General features: G+C 38.9%; 1 protein-coding gene across 4 annotated transcripts; it reads right to left on the bottom strand.

The window, feature by feature from the left end:
• Positions 1-216: 216 nt before the first annotated feature.
• YTHDC1 (YTH N6-methyladenosine RNA binding protein C1) lies at positions 217-21,347 on the bottom strand. 4 transcript variants are annotated; one of them, XM_079306267.1, is made up of 18 exons: positions 21,203-21,347; positions 17,335-17,436; positions 16,401-16,729; positions 15,914-16,268; positions 14,567-14,656; positions 13,999-14,052; positions 13,319-13,413; positions 11,396-11,504; positions 11,180-11,297; positions 10,247-10,331; positions 8,208-8,374; positions 5,654-5,736; positions 4,198-4,234; positions 4,066-4,105; positions 3,901-3,963; positions 2,308-2,442; positions 1,483-1,690; positions 217-1,072 (listed from the first exon to the last, which is right to left on the bottom strand). In XM_079306267.1, exons 1-18 carry the CDS (start codon positions 21,228-21,230, stop codon positions 1,023-1,025), a joined length of 2,148 nt encoding a protein of 715 aa, XP_079162393.1. In that variant the 5' UTR covers positions 21,231-21,347; the 3' UTR covers positions 217-1,022. The 4 variants fall into 4 exon arrangements, with proteins under 4 accessions (XP_079162393.1, XP_079162394.1, XP_079162395.1 ...); XM_079306268.1 differs by having other exon boundaries at positions 217-1,690; XM_079306269.1 differs by lacking the exon at positions 13,999-14,052.
• Positions 21,348-21,644: the final 297 nt, after the last annotated feature.

Here is a 21,644-nt window from a genome sequence, read left to right as displayed (position 1 = left end):
AATGCCACACAGTGGCCAGTCCTACATTACCTTTTATAAAAATAGCTGCAGCACCCAATTAGGTGGAGCTGAAGTTGTTTAAAGTACAATCTGGATTTGTTACAAGAGAAGACACTGAAGGAAGTTTACAAAGAAGTCCACAAAGGCAGTGCGACTCCTACAACTTTTGAAAGTTGGAAATCGCTGGATAAACTGAAGAACTTTCACAAGTTTTACTTCCCTCCCCCCAAGAATTTTACCATTTGCATTTGGGTTAAAATATTTTTGATTTAAGAGAAGTAACAAGTGATCACTAGAAAGAACACATGCAGTCTCTGGATCTTGCTGGACTAACACATTCCTGAGACAGGCATGTTGTGGCTGAGGACAGCCTCTCAACAGCTTGAAGATAATATGATTAAGCTGAACATGTAGGGGGCCTTAATAACTTGGATGAGCTGCCGGAGTTACTGGCTACTTCACTGTAGAAACAGAAATGCAGTTACCTTGTATATCAGCAGTCCTTTTCCTAAATACAGCCTTCAGATCAATTTCACATACCACAAAGAAACTATTTCTGAACAAAAATCTTTTCCTAGAACTGCTGAAATCAAAGCTGTCAAACTTAGAAAACCAAGAAACCCAACATGGAGTTTTAAACATTTCAATAGTTACCAATTTATTTTTATATAAAAAAAAAAATAGTAGCAATGTAGAATACAGCAATATTTTCTGGTTCCACGCACGCAGGTTGTGAACATTCCAAGCAATGTGTACATTTTGGAAAGAGACTAGACAAGAGAATTGACCAAAATGTTACTGAACATGGGAAGATTTTTAAAAAAAGCTAGAAATTAGGTATCAATAGTGTCTTCTTAATATTGCTTTCCTTAATGAAGACTGAAAAAAAACCACTTGACTTCACAGACAGGGTTAAAAATTGGGGGGGGGGGGGAGGGGGGGGGAAGAAGGGGAAAAAAAAGGCTGCTACAACACTGCCATACCGTCAGGAAAAAAAAAAAAAAAAAAAAAGAAATCATACTTCAATATTTGCATACTTGATAGCAGCATTCTCCCATCGAACCATATGAAACTACAGGAAGAAAACATCAAAGCAAAAAAAAAAAAAAAAAAGAAAAAGAAAAAGAAAAAAGGCAGTTATCCATCAGTATTCAAAAACCTAGAATGAAGTCACTAAGTAGATGAACACTTATTGAGAATTAATCAATATCTACAATCTTAGCTGCTCCCAACTCTGTTCCAATAGAAACATAAAGTTGAGTGTCAGCTTTGTGTATTTTATTTTTGGCCTATTTGAGCTTTTCCAGTTCATAGTTCACTGCATGCTTGGAATAGAGAGGGTCATTATAAATCCTTCTACACAACAAACTTTAAGTAGACAGCTGAAAATAAAATGTACTACTTGTAAACACACAAAAAAATACAAGCTTTTTTTTGATTCAAGTGAGCACTGGTTCCAGATAGATTATCTTCGGTATCTACCTCTTTCACCTCTGTCTCTGTCCCGGTCACAAATCCTCTCTCTCTCCCTTTCCCGATCACGCCCTCTGTCACGTTCTCTGTCTCTCCGGTTATCTCGAGGCCGGTCTCGCTCCCGCTCTCGGTCCCTCTCCCGGGGCCGGCTTCTGCGACCGCTGACAACGGCTTGTGTGCGACGAAGGAAGTCATCTACCCTCATGTCATAGTCGTGCTGTGATGAAAGGACAGCTCTGCTATTTTTTTCACAGACTAGAATTCCTTTCTTTATCTACAGGGCTGGCTGTAACTCTTCAGAAAGCCCAGTATTTGAAAAAAGACAAACTCAACGAAACAAGTGTCCAGCATCCATGTGCAGAATCAGGGGTACAAATGCCAGACATCAACAAGAGACCTGAAAGCTAAGGAGCCTTTCAAACCAGCTAAGAGAAATTTAACAATCTGCCTTGTTTTCTGACATGCCTGTAAGAAGCTTTAAAGCACAAAATTCTGCTGATAATTTGTTGTCCATGAGCACAAGCAAAGTTACAGGCATGACCTAATTCAAACCAGACTTCAGCATGAAAACATTCAGAGGTGGACAGGCTGGAAGTCAATTTAAGCATCTCAGTTTAAGAGTCTGAGAATTTTTCACTTCTACCTCACCAGGGAAAGGCTTTTCAAATTTGCTGGAAGTGTGCAATCTAAACAACTGATCTTTTCAAGGAACTCTAATGCAGATCATAAACATGTTTGCCATAGCCAACAAAGCTCAGGCTAGACTACCCCTGGACCCCCGATTCCTGCTCCAGCCTGCTGACTTGCATCCCCTGTGTCTTTGTGGACACTTACTACTCGTTTGTCTCTGTATCTTGCTTCATGGGGTACAGGATGATGTCCTGAGTATGGAGGGTGAGCTTGAGGTGGAGGTGCATGGTGCTGATAGTAAGGGTGGTGTGGTGGTTGCTCCATACCTGGATACGGTGGCTACAAGAAAATTACAGGAAGTTTGTTGAAGCAAAGGAATGCACACAAGGAGTGCATCATTCAGATGGAAAACACAGCATCTAAATAAATCTGATCACAGTCTCCTAACTGAACAGCAGACTACTTTCTACTAGGCTGGCATGCTTTACTACCTTCTCTACCATTGCTTGGAGAAGTCTGGTAAACATCCTCCCCCATAGCCCAATATCCCTTCCACATTTGCCTCAACATCATAAAAACTTCCACCATTTAAATGTGGTAGTTTTAGTTTTGTGTTTTTCAAACCTCTGCATATAGTATGAGAATTATTTCCAAACCACTGAGCTCTTACAGAAACCTCTCATACTCATTCCTTATGAATATATTTCTATTCTAAATTAAAAAGCTGACTTTGCAAGACAAAAATTATTTGACAAAATTCTAGCAGATTTTGTTTTTAAACAAGACTTATTTTGGTTTATTGCTTCCATTTCTTCAATCAGCAAGGTCTTCCTTTGCCATAATACCAAAGCATCTTTGCTTGCATTTTTGTACAAAGAAAGTAAATGGAAGCACTGGATTCTAGGACACTGGATACTTGGACTGCATGCAGAAGAGGGGAGGAGAAAGAGGGGAAAAAAAAAAAAAAAGGCAGTTTCTGGAGGCTTAACTGTGTTTGAAAAACTGTTTTCCTCCCATCTGACAACCTTGTTTACTTCCTGCAGTTGTAAGGAGTTGTGCTTCAGCTGAGAAAAATGAGAGGCTATAGGAGCATCTCTACATCTGGCACTGCTTTTTGCTCATTGCCAATACATACAAGAGCCAAAAGACTCATTACAGTTATGCAAAATCAGGCCAAACTTCCTAAAAAATAAACTCACTATGACTACTTCTCTTGACATGAAGGCAAAACCACAACTTGTACAAGTGAACTATCTACACAGTTGTAGATATGTACACTCATGTATCTGCTCGTCTGACTGAGAAAAGAAGTGCATTTCAGTGGAGGCTGTAATACAGGAAAGCTTATTTTAATTTGGCTGTGCAGCACATTTTGCTAATATTGTGCATGCTCCATTGCCATAGCCAAAAGCAACCCACTGCAAAATGCTAGAGCCCAGCAGTCCATTCCATGAGCCTCATCAACAAGTTCACCTGTCTGATGCTTCTGCTGTTTGAGAACCAATTACCATGAAGATATAGCAGAATACAGAATGTGACCACACCCTCCTATCAAGGCTAAAAGAGGGTTCTGCTATCTCCTCAGAGCTTACTAAGAATGCCAGACTACTGTTGAAAGTAAGTATCAAAATATTACTATCAATATTTTTCCCCTAAAATTTTTACACTGCTACAGCAAAGATATATTTTATGGAAAGTGAAGAGTTAAGAGCACACTGAATATGCCAGGCTCCTTTAGGAGAAAACATAAAGAAGCTGTATGCCAAGGAGAAAAATTAAATTCAACAAGACACAAACCATTCCTTGCCAAGGTGGTGGTGGTCCCATGTTGTGGAACTCTCTCACGTAATCATTGTAGGACTAAAATGAAAGACAGTAATATTAAAATTCGTGTTGAGTGTTCTTTGGAAGTGCAGAAAGCTGAATATAAAGTTCCTCAAAAATTTGCATGCAACAACTTACCCCATTTAAAAATACATCTCGTCGGACTCCTGAAAATCGTCTGTTGGGAATAAAAATTTGTAGAACTAAATCCAATTTATCCATGCAGACAAGTTACCAGGGCATAGAATGAATAATATGAACACACCTTACCTGTCTACTTCGGGATATCTGGGATCCTTTATATACCCTGTTCGAACATCAAGCAGTATTAATTCAATTTACCATCTCAAGTTAACAATCATAAAAATTATATTAATTAGAAAGTGTCCTTTCATTTTGTGCCAGCTATAAAACTGTCTACCTGCCATTACCCTCACTTTTAAAATAACTCTTGAGAACTTACAGCTTCTAACAGACAATGCAGATAAGCAGTATAATGTAATAACAAAAAAGTGACATCGATAAACCTGTAAGAAGTTGCACATAGTACCAACAAATAGCAAGAGGGAAACTGTGCAAATAAAGACTTGAAATTTAAAGAATTAGGAATGCTCATGAATTTGAAGAGTACTGTGTCCAGGCAGTTAGCATGTGGCTGTTACTACTTCCTAACTGTGTATTCAGTAAAATGTGCTCATCTTGGCAACCCTTAAAGCTCATTTCCTAATATATTTTGGATACAATGCTACAAAGGAAATTAAACTAAAAAGCATCTGGAAAAGTCCCGTAGGGCAAAGAATTCTTACAGCTTCAGTAAATCCCTTTAAAGAGCTCAGCAGAACAGTGCAAAACAACAGGCATGCTTGTGCCAAAATAAAATAGTGCTTCTGAGCTTCATTATTTTTAAAAAATCTTGTTCTGTTTTTTAAACAATGGCCTTAGAAAGACACAGAGCAGCAACATCACTTTTTTCATGGAAGAATTCAGGCTCTGCAGACAAGTTGGACAGATAAAAGCATGTTCTGAACAGGTTTAGAAATTTACAACTGAAATAGCAGAATGTGCTTTTCTAAAATGTGAAGCACAATTTGTTAGACTGAAAGTGACAATTTCTTAATAGCTGCTTTCGGAAGAACAAAAAAAGCAAGCTGCACTATGACCAGTACTGCTGCTGCACTACCACTGCAAACATTTCTTTCTAGGAAACAACAAATGTCCCTTTATCATTAGATCCTCTTATAAAATGCAGTGCAACATCTTCCTCCTTAACTCATGTCAAGCTTGTAAAGAAAATTCTCTCTGAAAACATAACCAAATGCCTACTATCATCTCAACACAAAGGCTGCTAGTCAGGCAGTCTCAGCTGACATTCCCAGGTGGAAATTTCTTAAACATTTTCACTTAATTATTAGCATCCTGACATGTAGGTCAGATCTATTCTTGTGCCCACATTATCACAGCACTTGAGAGGATCATTCATAACAATGTACACACAATTCAAGGCTCTTAGAAAGGGCTCAGCCTAGGTTAACTCATCTCTCAAACCGGTGAAACAGTGTCACTGACTTCTGCGAGAGGTGGGTTAAAGCAGCAGACGGCACTTGGAACAAGTCACATTTTTATATCCCAGTTATATCAGTATTTTGCTTTTGAATTAACGAGGATATGCTAAAAGAGAAAATACTTGTGAATTGATGCACACAAATCTTCATAGTAAGATATTAACCTGGTCTTTGATGAAACTCAGGGGGATAGTCAATCCGTGGTTTCTTTCTGCTGTTATGAATATCATAATCTTCTGGTCGACGCCTATACAAATTAGATATCAAAGATTAAACAAAGTTGCTTGGAGCATTTGTCACAACAGCATATCTCACAGGAATAGTCTGAGCTGCCCAGAATATCAATGTAATCATTCTCAACTCTATTTGCTTGAAAATATTCTACAGATTTAAATCTGAACTGAAAGAATCAGAAATAGCTCAATTACTTCACTGTTACTTTCTTTGTAGAGGAATTTTAGTAGTTAAGGAAGGAACTCCACCCAATTGTACCTTCATACCAAACAAAAAGTAAATTTGTCTAAACCAAACTCAAACTTAGGCATTAATATTACACTTTCCACATAATATTTTGAAACAACCTATGGGATAACAAATTTCACAGAACATTGCAGCCAGAGGTTATGAAGACTACTGAATTTGATAGTTATGGGGTAAAGAATTCTATAAAAGGTCTACTTCCATAGCATTTATAAATAAAACTCTGCATGCTTTGTGAAACTGCAGCTTTAACTGTGACTTTCCTAATTGAATAGGCCAATCATAATATGTCTAAGAATTTCAGCTTAAAGCAATTTTTTAGAAATGCACTGGTGCATTTTACAATTTAGTAATACTCAAGCTTCCTAGTAATTAAAAATAATTAGGGCTTTTTTCTATAAAAACAGCTCTTTGACAGAAAAGTTAAGAACTCTGCTCCTCCTTATAGATTCCAGTTGCTCTTATGCTCAAAAAAGAGCTGACAACTGGCTGCTTATTTTTCTCCAAGGTACATAAACTTTACTGTACTGGGTGACTCCAGTACTAATGTAACAGTGTTTCTAAACACAAAGCAGCTACAAAACCATTCCCTTCCCACCCCCCTCCCCAACATTATAATTACTTATGACAAGACATTAACACTTTAATAACTGCTTAATTACTGTGCAACTTGCTGGCTGAGTAACAAGCTTATATAGCTTTTAATTTTATAAATAGTGACTTCTCCCTCCCTTCCCCAACTTCAGTCTTTAAAGCCCACCATACCCAGTTACTAAGCTTTTTAAAATGGAAGCAGATTCTTTAGTATGAGCAAAAAGCCCAAAAAAATCAAAGCAGTTGCATCTACAGCAAATTCAGATCAAAGAAAATAAAAGCTGGTGTAAAGAATAAACATACCGCTTTCTTGTAGTTTTGACAGTGCATTTACGACCGGTATAAAATATCATAGAAACAGTTCATATAGTAGTCCAACTACTGACTTTAAGCTGTAAGCCACACACATAAATGGAGGCCCTGGCAGGCTTGAGAAGGTGTGGTGGTGTTATATGTATAGTTTGCAGTCCATTGCAAAACCTTCACTTGTATATACTTTATTGCACTGGAAACCTCTTAGCTTAACTCCAAAAGCCATCTTGGTGTTCAGTCCTTTAAAGCCAAAAATAATGGGGCGCTGCCAGGTTTCCTCCTACCTACTCGTTACAGTGTCCTTTTTTTTTTTAAGCTCAAGGAAATGGGGACTCTTGTTGGGGCTCTGTACCTACCACAGGACGTTTCCACAAAAAGGAAACTTAACCAAAGGTTTCAGCCCAAACCATACATCAGTCTGTATGCAAAGTGGCTACCACGGGGAAAAGGTGTTTTGCAGAAGGACTAGTATCAGTTCTTTGCAAAGACTTCTCCAATTCTGTAACAAGTTATACCCCCTTTTTTCTGGAAAATGATGTTAAGTTCATATAGCAGTGATCAATAACCATGTCGATCCTCTAAAAATACTTTAAGTCCACAGGTACTGCCAGCATCTGGAAAGGTTGTATATACAGACACAGCAACAGCCATTCTTTTTGGTTTGTTGCCGGGTCTCCAAGGGCCACTTGATCCCTTTTGGAAAGAACCTACTGTTTTCAGAAGCTCAGCAAGATGTGTGAATTCAGTGGTTACATGTTAGAGAATATTTGGCAATAGGGTTAACACATCACGGTGACACAATTTGAAACAGTCCCAATAATGCTCCTCTTGAATATCAAAATAACTTAAATATTTTATCCTCAAAATGAGGCGGCATCTTCTGCAAAATTCTAAGTGATCCTTATAAAAGTCCCATATTTGATAAGGCTTATCCAGAGACACACCTGAAAGAAAAGGCTTTTACAAGATATTAACACATTTTTGGCATATAAATATTTCCTCCTCTCCATCTAGCCTGCTCATAATCATAAGCTTACCTACAGCTAGCATTACATGCTGCATTAGCTCCATAAATTATCTAGTCTAAACTACAGACAGAACTTTAAAGTAAAGAGCTTTTTTCTGCAAAAGCAAAGATCCCCATTTTCCTCTTCAAAAATGAAAGACCGGGGAACCAAGTGAAATCCTCAATGAAGCCACAAACTTGTCCATGCAGCTTGATTTGAGGATTTTCTCTCTTCTTTATCGCAGGGAAAGCTTTGACGAATCACATTCCTCCATCACGTTATTCTGACACATGTGCCTATTATCAGTCCAAAGAACGTTTCTAACCTTCCCACGTCCCGAACGGGGTCTCGACGGGATGGGCGTCCTCTTGATCGGGGTTGTGAGTGCATTCTTCTCTTGTGCCTCATTTTATGAATGACTTGATACAAGTCAATACTTTCATCAGGAGGGAAGAGAAGACAAAGTTGGGTTCCACATTCCGGCTCAATTTCCTAGAATTAGTTAGAAGTTCAGTAGTGGTTTATAAACTGAAGAAATTAAACTCTCCTCAAATACAATGACAATACACATTTGAGAAAAAAAAAAAAAAAAGGACACTTCAAAGAGATTTCAGTATCACTAGAGACAGCAAAATTCATTTACGTTACCTTTCACTCTTTAGGCACTACTTAGAATTTTCATAAAATAGTCCAACACTTTGGGTAATCATATCTTCCCATGAGACATACAGGCCACATCCCTGTTTTGCTATAAAATCAGAGGACTGTTTTTCATCACAAAGAAAATGATCACCTATTGCAGAAAGAAAAGTGACACGCATAGGAAAAAAAAAAATCTATCCCAGCTCCACATATAAAGCCATGGCCTGATGAAGTTGCCTACTACAACTCAGTATGAGTTCTTCATTGCATTGTAGACAGGTCCATGAAAACACCAACTCAACATCTGCAGTCCAAAGAAGCAGGTTTTGTGTTCAGGGTTATTAGGAAAGGAGAACTGAATAAGAAAGCCATTGTATCCCACTGGAAGTTCATGCTCCACCCACATCGCAAATACTAGGTGCAGTTGTGCCCCTGCCTCTCAAAAAATAGGGCGTCGATAGAAATGAAAAAGCTTCAAAGCAGAGCACCAAGAATAATGGAATGAGTGCAACAATTCCTTCATGCAATGACTGAGCAAGTTGGATCTCTCCTGCCTAGATTAAAAGAGAAATATGCAGTATAAGGGGAACAAGACGGAGATACTGGGACCGTCAGACACTGCAAGCTGTCTGGAGGAAAAAGGGACAGACAGGAACTTGCTGACTCTCTTTTCCAGTATAAGAACACAGGCAATCAAACAAATCTAGCAGGAGCCAGGTGCAAAACAATCCCAAAAATTGCTTCTTCAAACTGGTGACTGCAGGCCTGCAGACCACCTTCCCAAATTATGTCATAAAGGCAGAATTTCAGTGTACATATCCTCAGAAGAGGAGAACCATTCTGAGTTGTGCAAATTTAAATGGATAAATGACAACCACTTCAGGAAATAAGCAGACTTGAAAAGCAGGGAGAGCAAGTGTCAGACCATAACAGTACAGTAATTTGATGAAAAAAGCCAAAACTCACATCCAGACTTCAAGTCTACTGTGGACAAAACATTTTAAAAAATAAACTTCCTTGATCATTTAACAGAAGCTAAGTTAAAAAAAAAAGAAAAAGAAAAAGGATTTCAGCTAAGTTCACACGAAACTAAAAGCAAGACCAAAACTACTGTTCTTCTCCCACTACACAAAGCAAACACCTGTGAACAAAACAATTCAACACAGAGTTGACATTTTCCATACAGTATAGAGACTACCTCCCACCTTGTCTTAAGAAAGCAGAACCTGTTATTTTACTCACAGCTTGGGTGATGACAGCAGCAACATACCTGTACTCTGGTATGTGTAACAAGGCAGGGCCAGCCCACACTTAAAATTTGTTTAGCATATATTCTATAATGGCAACCTATGCCTCAAGCAATACAGTATATATATAAAAATGCAATACAGAGCACAACTGGAAACACCAGACCTTTTTCCTTAAAACCTGATGCTACATAGCTTGCACACTATACAATGTAAGGCACATCACATTCCAAATTCAAAATGTCGCACAGTTTTGAAGCAAACACCATTTATCACGAAGATGACAACAGAATTGGCACTGTATTGTTTCATTTTTCTTCTCCCACAACAGCATTAGAAAGAAGCAGAATGCCTTTGCCACAGTACTCTACTGCAAGTAACCGCTGTGAAAACATTCCTAATCTCTGGCACATTCAAAGCTGGAAGCAAGCACTAGAGAGTGTGAGTTATAGAAAAAAAGCAAGAATTAACAAACCTGTCCATCGCGTCCAATCTTTACTGGCTTATGCTCGTTCCAAGGATTGGTCAGGTGAGCAGACTTAGTGAACGGCAATTCTCGCCTAAACATGCAAGTGGCACCATTTATAGTTTGGCCTCCATTTTTTAAATTAAGAATTAAAAATTTATACAGCAGGAGATTACATATAAAATAATCATGTTATTCTTTGTACTGTCAGATCTCTGAAAATATTCTTATGTTCTACATATTAGTAGAGTGAATATTTCACTTTGACTTATTCCAACAGTAACTAGTATAGTCCATACTATGACAGGCTGCTTCTAAAGAAAATACTTTGGTCTTTGTGCAATGTTGAGACGGTACGATAATAAATAAGCACAATCTGAATACACTGACCCGTCTCTACATATGGCAGCACTTGGCACCTACTGAAATAAACTCCTGAGCACTGATCTAATTATGAAGCTTTGAGCTGTAGGTGTAGGGAGTCAGTACTTTTCCAACACAGATTTTTCTCTAATTCAAAGTCTTGTTTTTTCCTGTATTAAGTCTTTCTGGCAGTCCAAAGTACTTGTACAACCATGCAATGTGTTTCATGGGACTGCTCTAACTTTTTTTCTTAAGAGATTTAAAATCTTTTCTGTTAAGAACTCAGTTAAATCAATGAACATCCTGCTCAAAACCTACACATTATGCAATACTTGCATTATTTCATACGCTGTTTTAGAACAGTAGTATTTTCTTTGTTCAGTCAGATCAAGACAGATTTGTTCTTACATTTTTTTTTTTTTTTCTTTTTCATACACAGCTGTCTATTCAAGTGAGCAGTGAGGATAGATCTCTGGTTGAAACAAGTTTCAGAAGAATGCTCTTGGCACTTGAGTAGCATGCAGAAATGATATTATAATGCCTGGTTACTAACAGCAACATAAATGCACAATTATTTACCTGCAAATCCAGTCAATTTTAAAGACACCTCCCAACATTTTTGCATTCATTCCTGCAGGCAGCACCCAATGTATAGGTGATCCTCCATGATGAGACTCTGAAGATAATCTTGCAAACCCTAAAGGATTTTGTATGAATTGTAAAACAGATACAACAGAGGCTATTGCACATAAAACTCACTTTCACTCACCTTGATAACAGGTCACTTATCCTTACCTTGGAATTTGCCACTCTCTCTTACAGAAAATATCAAAATAACACTCCTTGCTGATCTAAATGCAGCATTAAGCTTCTTTTCATTCACTGGAAGTGTTGACCATACTCCCTAAAACAGGAAAACACCCACCGTATCACCAAAACATAAGAATTCATCTCAAATGATTTAGCTAACATAAATAATGTAGATGGAGAAAACAAGACCAAAATAGTGTACTGGAATAGAAGATGATAAAAAGAAAAAGGTACTGCAAAATTAATTTCTGTCAAGAAATATTTTAGCCTGCCTTGTGGTAGGACTTAAAACACTGATTTTTGTTGAACACTGAAGATGCATTTAGACCATCTATAAGACTTCCACTGTAATTATAATGATGGGCAGATAACTTAAAAATAGTAAGGGCGAAAGTTTTCACGTATGTTTTAAGTGACTTACAGAATTTATGTATTCTATAACACACAGAAATTATGAAAAAACAACAGAATATATGCTAAGAGGCGGGCAGGTAGACATGTATAGTATTGCAGATTTGTTAGACAGTTTGCAGACTTTAAAACTCTTTCACTGAAATGCCAGCAACATGAAAGACACCAGAGTAACACTTTAAATTGGCAAGACAATTCAAATCACTTTGTTTAGCCATAGTAGTATCTTTTCCCTTTCACCAGCCATTACACAGTACCACAATAAAACCCAACCTGTTTTAAGGTACCAACTGAGCTGAGATGTAGAGTAACAGTTTATTGAATTACTCCTCTGTCCATTTTCTGAGCAAACAAGCTTCAGCCTCAGAACAGATATTTACATATCAAAGGCAACATTCCATCCCTTGTGTTTTTTTAGTGAAGGTAAGTATTCATGCCCTACTCTGAACTCAGATCAGTGTTTGTCTGATTCTGGTAATTCATTATAGCCATCAGAAAACTATTTGGGGTTTTTTGCTAGCTTTCAGTCAGATTACATGGCTTTTGGCTGCTTGTAAAGCCCTGGTGCAAACCGAACAACCTATAACATTGGCACCACAAAAGCAAGTTTCATGAAAGCCCAATGTCAAAGCACTGATGCCTCTACACTGAGAGACAAAGCATCCATTCCAATAACTCCAGGAACAAGGATACTACTGCAGCTCCATACAAGGATGAAGCACAAGAAAGGATAGACTCCTTTACAGAGCTAAAGGAAACACCAGTCAGAATGGCATTCATTGCACCTTCAAAGCCAGAAGTTAGGGTGTGAAGCAAACATGCCCAGGACTCTGAGATTTATTTAATCATTTTAATGCTACTTTCATTCCAATTTAGAGAATCTTCATTAATTGAACCACCTACTCTGTGTATATTGTATAACAGCAAGTCAAGTATTTTCTCTCTAATTTGTTCCAAAAAATACATGCCAATACAAAACCACCAGAGTGGTGCAATGGACACCCAGTGTAACTCCTCAACAGCTGAAATCCAGTGCTCTGGAATCCCCCCAAAGGACTCACTCATACCAGCACTGCCAGGCGTTCATTTTCACATTAAGGCTTCAGATCCTGAATCACCTGACCAAAATTACTCAAGTAGCATTAGAAGAAAGCCAAACAACCTTCTGAACCTTCTCAAAGTATAGCAATATGAACAGAGGTGCTGATGGAGGCAAGAAAATACCACCCCAGCATTCCTGACAGAGGTTAGCTTAGGATGCTATCAAACAGACCCCAAGGCTCCTTTTAACCTTATTCTTGGCATGAAAAATAGCCAGTGGTCTAGGACCTTTTCTAGGTTACGACGGAAGCAGAAGAACCCAGGCGCGGTAGCTTTTGCTGCTGCATCTACCGAGATACAAGAGATGAAGAAAATAATGCATCCAACTACATACAAACTAAGGTGGGTGTGTTTGAAAACAGCCAAAGGGATCAGCTGGAAGAAAATTCAACATACCTTTGCCTTAGCAAGTGATACATTTTCATGGTTATTACTCTTGATGAGAAAGAATCTTGCATCTTGGAGAATGTATTTAAGTTTACTTGTTTGGTCTGAAAAGAAAATGAAGTATCAAATAAGTTGAACTGTAAACATGCAACAAATAGTCGTTTGCTTCCTTCCAAAAACACGGTATCCCACCCATTTCCTATCTATGTATTATCACAGTCAACCACCCAACTCAAAGTCAAAGCTGCAGAGCACAAAATGCCAGGGGAAACCAAACCAAAACTAAAACTTAGATATCCAAGTAAAGAAAAAGTAAAATAAATTAGCATGATTCAGTGATGTTCCGATATGTAGGACTTATTTCCTTGCTTAAGGATCTTCGCATAAATGAGGGGTAACACTCATAACAAGCACAAACTGTTCAAGAGAGAAGGATGAATGCTGTTTCTCTTTGTAGTTTTAAGCACTTCCTTTTAAATTTGCTGCCTATGCAAAGAGCAAAGTGACTGAACTTTTTGCATATCACTCTCAAAACATGCAAAAGTAGCTCAATATTCAGTTCTCATGCTCAGAACAATGACGTGCTCAAACTGATTTATATCAGAACATCACTACTTACAGGTAATTTAATCAACAGAGACAATGGCTTGCTATGGGGCATGCATTAAAAATTCAAATTTAAATTATACCTTTTTGGACAGCACGAACGGAAGATGATAATTTCTCATGCTTCTTTTCTGAACCTGTGTTTAGCCAAAGTACATTTGTTCAGATTGAGCCTTAATAGAGATAATATACAATTTCTACAGCCTTGTCCCATACAATTTTCATTCATGACAAATTATGCTTTCTGGCGCGCACCCACACACACAAAAAATACTATTCAATGTGCACGAGTGTTTTGTTTTGGTTTTCCTTTTTGGTTTCAGTTTTGGGTTGTTTGATTTGGGGTTGTTCTTTTAAAATAGTATTTGAACAATTTCCTACTCAGAAAACTAGTCACTGAATCATCATCTTCCAAGTTAAAAAAAAAAAAAAAAAAAGTGAAATTTCCACTTAAGCAACAGAATAGCATTAAAGTAATAAGAAAGCCTACTTCCCACCCCGAAGGTATCCACACACAACATGCCAGAGGTCAATACCAAATTATACAAAGCTACATACCCTATAAATTTCTACAGCCAGTTACATTTATTTTAGATTACACATTATGATTTGATGCAAATCACAATGACAAGCAATGAAAGGGAAGAATACCTGCATATGATTCTGATGCAGAACTTCCACTTCTGTCAAAAACAATTGGAGAGATACCTCTAGCTCTCTTCCTCTCCTTCTTTTTCTCGTCTAAAAGAAACCATAAAAAATAAAAGCCATATTTTAAACACAGGCAAAGTTGAGATCAAAAAGTGATGAGACAGGAATACAGCATCAGTAAAAGTGAAGTTACCATTTGGCTTGCACATTAAAATTTAGGTTGTTGCCACAAAACTATCATGCACAAAAGAAGCAAATATTAGTTACTCAAGTTTTTCAGTCACAAAATGAAGATGAAAGGCAACAATCCAGTAAATCTGTGCAATGTTTAGAGACAGAATTTATTATTATTGTATTTTCAGTAAGGGTGGGTTAGTGCTTATTTCCAGCCTTCACCCAAACGTGCAACATCTAGCACAAATCATGTAGCGATAGTGATAGGAGCTCATTTATTCAGAGCTCAAAGAAATGGTAAGAGACAGGAAACAAAACACTATGGCACACAGGCAATTATTTCCACTCTTAAGAAAATGTTATGTTATACCACAGTACTTTTTAGAACAGTTATTACAGCTTCACTTGTTTTTAAGGTTACACCTTGCTGTCTCTAATTCCGAACAGCAGAGCTGAGCTAAAAAAGGCAGCATATTAATCAGGATGACCACCTATGGAGACTTCAGACAAGGAAGATACACAATAGGAATCTTAACAGGATTGCAAGCTGCTTTCCTAGAAAAAACAAACAACGAACAGCCAAACCCAAAAGTATTTACGTCATTAGCACTTCACTTCAGTAATTTAGAACCAATTACAATATACAAATACAAGCCAACTGTTTCTAGTTTCTACTTAAAATATTTATTTCATTCTAAATTTGCCCTAATAGCTAATAACTTCAACTTAGAGTGGTTGTGTTCAGCATAGGAAATCTAAACCTAAGATTCAGCTATCCTTCCCCAGGGATATGGTGCTTTTACTACACCTGTCTACCAGGTCACTCATCTAGATGGATACCAAACAGCTCAACACTGAATTAAAATGAATAGTGTAGAAAACTAAGCCATTAGATACACAAAAAACCACTGATTTTAGTGTTTCAAAGCATTGAACATCAAGGCCAAAGCAGTCAAGAACACAATGAATCCTCACCACAGTAATCTGAATGTTCACAATTTTGTTTTTACCATTCCAGTACTTTTTTTCCTTGCCTATGGTATTTCATAATTAACATCTTCCTGACTTCTGCTACCATGGCTTACTTTTGACATGGTAATAAGTGGTTATTTCTAAAAGTAGCCGAACATTCAGTGGCAAGGTATTTCCATTAGCATACAAGATGCTGCCTACCTGATGCATCTGAACCAGACCCAGATCTGACTGACCCATCTGTGAAAGAGGCAGATTCAGAATCAGAATCACTGGCTTCACTCCGTGTGTCATAGTCATTTCCTTCCTTCTGATCCCTCTCATCCTGTTCATACTCTTCTTCATCTTCCTCCCCATCTTCTTCCACCTCTTCATCCTCCTCCCCTTCATCATCTTCCTCTTCTTCCATTCCTTCCTCCTCATTCTCTGTGTTGCCTTGTTCAGAGGAACCACTACTGCCAGTCTCATGATCTGAACAATACTCCTCAGAATTCACCTCTTCTTTAGAAGAATGGCTAGATCTGCTTGGTCTTCTATCCACATCATGCCTGATTCTCTGATGTTTAAAGAAAAAGTGAATCAGCGGTCATATAACATTGTCAGGGTGCACACACAGTCCTAAGAGAATGTGCTTTACAAAAGTCTCATAAAATTGCTTTATTTATAAGGCAGCAAGAACATGTAATACCTCTGAACCATCCGGTGTAGAAGACTTGGGCCTTCTGTCAATATCCCTCTTCCTCATGTAAGATTTTTCTGGTTGTCCTTTATAAGGTTCTCTGGAACTGCTTGACATTCGCATCTTCCGATCACTATCTGGGCGTTTGTTTCTGTCAGATCTCTGATACTCCTCAGTCTTGTATTCTGACACTGGCTTTCCTTTCATACTCACTATTCTCTTGTTATTGCTGACTGATGAACTGGGAGGCTTTGGCATTATCTGCCTCGAGGAATGCACAGAAGGTTTTTGCCTCTTGCTTTCAGCATTTTCCATCCTGTCAGTTTTTCTTTTTGATCCTTAAATAGAAAGAAATACCAAGTTCAGTGTTATTTCCAGTATCAAAACAAAAACTGTACAGAGGCTCCTACTTTCTCTATTTTAGGTAATTAACCTGCTGCAGTCATAGGGAGCATCTTCCAGTTGTAGGCTTTGCAGCAACATTCAAAACTGCTTCTTAGGAACAGCTCATGCTCTAAAACACGTACTTTACTTCACAAAGATGTATATGCTTCTTAGATTTTATACACAGAAATGCTAAATTAAATGCTTGTGGGATTTGCCTAAAGCCAAATGAAGATCTGAGCTGGAATCAGATTTTGCAACCCCTTTGCTCCACTTCCATCTCACTGTATTGAGCCAAAAAGGACAGTCATTTGCTAACAGCAACTAAATTCAGAATGAGAAAGACCCAGCAGCTGCTCTTGAGACAAAAGGAAATGGATTTGACTGTTTGTTTGGGGAGTCACGTAAAAAAAGCACATATCCGTGAAACAAAGACTTTTAGAACTCATTCACTTTTTGAATCAAGTTATAAAACCCGCTACTTCAAAGGTCAATAGTAATAAGACCCGTTTTTTGCTGCTTATACTTCTGCAGAACATCCACTACCAAAGCCACATACCCTTTTTCTCACTTTTGTCTTGCTCACTGTCAGGGTTATACAACTCATCATCCTGGTCAGGAGCATCAGTCAAAATGTCATCCAGAACATTGAGTTCACCATCTGAAAACACACAAAAAAAAGTCAAAACCAACCACAAAAAGTCAGGATATGTAAACTACAGAACTAGTATTTACAAACCCAAACATTTCCTTTAGGGCTACAGATCTGTAACAAAGCAAAAATTGACATCTTCTTGATGTATTTCCACACTTTCATTTGGAAGGATAATAAAATTATTAAAATACATCACAAGACACATTTAGACCTCTAAACAAGGTTCAAGTTGGCTCCTCACATCACAAAAGCTTTGCAGGAAAGCTGAGCTACAAATGAAAGCTGAACATAAAAGCCTGTATAAAATTTTAGAAAAAGGGAGACCAGGAGATAGTTTGCGTGCCATTAGTAAAGAAGAGGGACCCTTATCTCTGCAAAATTCTGAAACTTCCATGTTGAATTATCTCTCTTCCACTATTTTTGTTGTCATTGCTGTGTTAGAAGGGTGAGTTTTGTGGTTCACTTACAAATAGAACACAATGGGGAAAGTAGCACTTATTTGTTGCATCATTAACTCTGAGCTGTTCTGAAAAAAACCCCCACAACTCGACCAAAAGGGCAAGTGTTAAAAGAAAATTCATGCCAGAAGGAGTAAATGCCCACACCTGCTCATAAAACTTTTAAAATCTATCACCATTTCTGGCTGTTTCACTTTGCCTGAAACCAAAGTGGATATATGGTGATTCAATTAGAAGGAGGAGTCACAAGCTTTAGGGTACAGATCTATATTCCAAGTACTTTAAAAAGTAAGAGCAAACTAAGCCTAAGTATGCAAAGGGAAAATTAAAAAAGGTATTAATTCTGTAATCTCTCCAAAATTCTTAGTTCTTTCCACTTTGTGATTGATTGCATTTTCTGTGCTCAGTAAAAAGAAACCAAAGCAACCTCCAAGGATTCAGCTGGTTTACAATATCCACAGCAGGCGTAGGTAAGGATTCCTGTACTGTGTGAAACTGGGGTAATGCAGCAAATTAAGTCCTCCAGAGTTTGACAGTGTCTATCTCAAAATACTGAGCTGAGCCACAAAAGAAATTTTACAGCTTGATATTAAAAAGGCCCAAACATAATCCACATTATAAATAATAACTAAAAAAAAACCAAATTAGTATTACAACTGTTTCCCTACTACATGCTACCAAATCTGAAGTCAGCATGTGCACTAACTTTCCTGCTGGCACTTCTCCACATTTTCAGTGGTAGGAGAATGTAAAAGTGATCCCTGGACTACTCAGCTGGTGTCTCTAATGCAAAGGAAATGGTGCAGGGAGAAGTGATCAAACCTTTCCCTGGTAGTTTACAGTTAGCAAGCATTTAAATGCATGACAAACTTGCATCACAATTCTCTTGGGAACAGCCCTTTATGTCTGGAGACACCAATACATCCACAGCAAATATTCTTGCTCTGACTGATAAATACATTAGAGTCATAATCATGGCTGTGCAACTGCCAAACATGGGATGAAATTTCCTGGCTTGCATTCTGCTTGCCCACAGGACATTTGGCAAGTCTAGAGCTCAAGGTTTTTCTACTGGACACTAATGAAAAAGAGGTGCACTGGGATTAGAAAATTAAACATATCATCCATCTCAAATCACACATACTGAACCTTAGATTTGTTTCCCTCTTGGTGGGACAACAGGGTACTTGAGTAAACTACATTTCACCTACCTAGTACAGCAGCATTCAAAGGTGCTAAAAGACTCCTGTATCAGCTCATTCAAAAGTAAATGAGAAAGAAAATTTAACAGAAAATGCAAATTTTACATATACTCTCTCCCAAATCCCTTCCAGGTTAGATGGGCATCATTTTCAGCTGGCACCTTAAAAAGGGTGCAGGAGAAAGAAGCAGGACAAGTTCCCCCATCCCCTTCTATAGGCACATTGACCTGATTTCTTTAGAAACACATTTCCAGATTTATTTAGCAGTCTGCTTCCTGCCTCTCACTTGCACTGGATACGCTGCTTGACTGACTTGCACAAGATGATTCCTCTCACTGAACTGCTGCAGTTAGTGTTCAACCTCAAGAGCTAAATTATCTCAGAGAGGTATTAGGAAAAACACAAAAGCAGAAACAGAAAAACGGCAAAGAACAGGTATTTTATACTTCATCACCATGAAAGAGGGAGGGACCAAATGAGCTCTTTCTGTGACAGATAGTTCCAACAGGGCTCTCCTGCCCACTTGTCTTTTGTGGGATCCTTCCAGGAACAAATTTAACTCACCCAAAATAGCAGAATGGTAGTCTGTGAGACCATTCCCTCGGCTGGCTGGGAGAATTAGAACTATTGGAAGGGTCCAAGCAAAAATCCAATTCGGCACACAAATGAAACAAGACCCCATGATTTCAAACTAAACTTATTTATGCTTTTTTTAAGTGGTAAAACAGCATTTCTCTTCCAATGGAGCACTTACAACAAATCAGTTCAGATGCAAATGCGCATCAACACCTACTATTCAGTAAAAATAGCCCCTTTCACATGAGCAATAATTAAAAACAAATTAAAATATAACTTGACCACTGGCAGTGATTAACAAATGCTAAAAAAATTCAAGCCCAACTGGATAAATAATTATATTAATAGAAATTTGTAGATTACAACAGCAAATATTTCAAATTCACTGCTCATCCACAGTGGGCGATCAGATCTGTTTCAACACAACCTGATCATATCCTAATCTACCAGTCTTAGAATAATACCATTAAGGATCAAGCACTGCTAATAATTTTATCTATCAGTTCTAACAAAATCTACTGGGAATTTTCCGTGTCATATAGTTTCACAATAAATATTAGACAGCAAACCTTCACTACTCCGACAAAGCCATTTTCTGGATGCATATCTTGCAAAAGGTTTTACGAAGCATTTTTCTCCACTGAAATTCAAATGAACGCAATCCAAGCCACAATACCCTAGTGATACTTTGCCCTTTTTCTTAGTGCAACTCTCTGCACTAACCACCAAACGGCAATCTGCTATACCTAACTTTGGTTTCGCTTCTTAAAGAGGCTATTTTGGGAGAACTGATTAATAAAACCTCACAGAAAACATGCAGATCACTTCTGCTTCCATAGATAGCGGTAACCAGTTATAAGAGCTGTGATTCTATTATTCGACACTAATTACCCCAGATTATTATTATCCCAGAGCAATGACTCTGAAATCGTCCGATTTGTTTAGCTCGAATTTATTCACCCACAGTGCACAGAAATCACAGCTGACTGCAAAAAGCCAAACAGCAAGCACCAAAATAAGATTCTAACACCAGTTTCAGGTTACTAAAGTAACTAGATCCCCCTCAGAAAATCGTGCAAAAAACCCCCAAACCAAAACAGCCTAGCGACCCAAACACAAAAAAGCCGCAATAAAAATCGCAAATACTTTCTGAGAAAAGACAACCTGCAGTAACTCGCTGTCGATAACGTAAAACTTACGGCCCACGAACTTCTCCCTCTTCCCGCTGCTCGAGTCACCTTGCCCCGAGCCCGCTGCCACCGTGACACCAAAGTATGAGGGGCCCTATTCCTTCCTGCTTCCCAACAAAATACCGAGAGCGCTTCTGCAAAAAAATCATCCTCGAAGGGTCACTCCTGACCCCGCCGCCCCTCCGCTCCCCTGGAGGAGATGTACGTCTCCCGGGCTGAAGGCCCAGCGCTATCTTCCAAGGTGGCCCCAGAGAAAGGGGAAAGCTCAGGCGGGGGCCCGATCCCCGCCCGAGACTTCCCCCCTCCCCAGGGCCTAACACTTGCCCTCCTCTCTACCGCCACGTACCCTTCTCCTCCCGACTATCCGTCGCCATCCCGCCGCCGCGACGAGCGCCTAAGATGGAGGCTCCCTCTTCCTGCACGTAGCGCTTCCCTCTTCCCACAGGGCGCCGCTTTGTTTACGCTCCTCGCGTCAGAGCGCGCCGCGGGCGGGCGGGGCGGCGCATGCGCCTCGCGGGGCGCTGAGGGCGCAGCCGCCGCGTCAGTCGCTGGCAGCGGCCCGGCTGCGCAAGGAGGCGTCGGGAAGGGAGGAGGCGCCTCTGCTCTGGGAAGTGCGGGGAGCTCGCGTTTCTCCGCATTCCCGTGCTCGTGTGGCAGCTGTGTGTGGTGTTGGAGCCCTTTCCGGGGGTCTTGAGTGGGGCAGAGTTACAGTACTTATTTAATCTCTGGTGCTGGGTGTTGCTGTTCCCTGGTTTTCTCTTGTCTTTTACCTTCCCCCCCCCATTTCT

Source organism: Erithacus rubecula (genome assembly GCF_903797595.1).
Source record: "Erithacus rubecula genome assembly, chromosome: 5".
Classification (NCBI taxonomy): domain Eukaryota; kingdom Metazoa; phylum Chordata; class Aves; order Passeriformes; family Muscicapidae; genus Erithacus; species Erithacus rubecula.
Note: the sequence above shows the minus strand (reverse complement) of the source record. Positions and strands in the feature narration are given on the sequence as shown.

Excerpts from the sequence above, each read along its gene's own strand:
- YTHDC1 (XM_079306267.1), bottom strand. The coding sequence starts at position 21,230 with ATGGCGACGGATAGTCGGGAGGAGAAGG. Across the intron at positions 4,235-5,653 it reads TGAGTTTCATCAAAGACCAG|GGTATATAAAGGATCCCAGA; the intron begins GTTAATATCTTA and ends ATGTTCGAACAG. Across the intron at positions 3,964-4,065 it reads GAGATGTATTTTTAAATGGG|TCCTACAATGATTACGTGAG; the intron begins GTAAGTTGTTGC and ends CTTTCATTTTAG.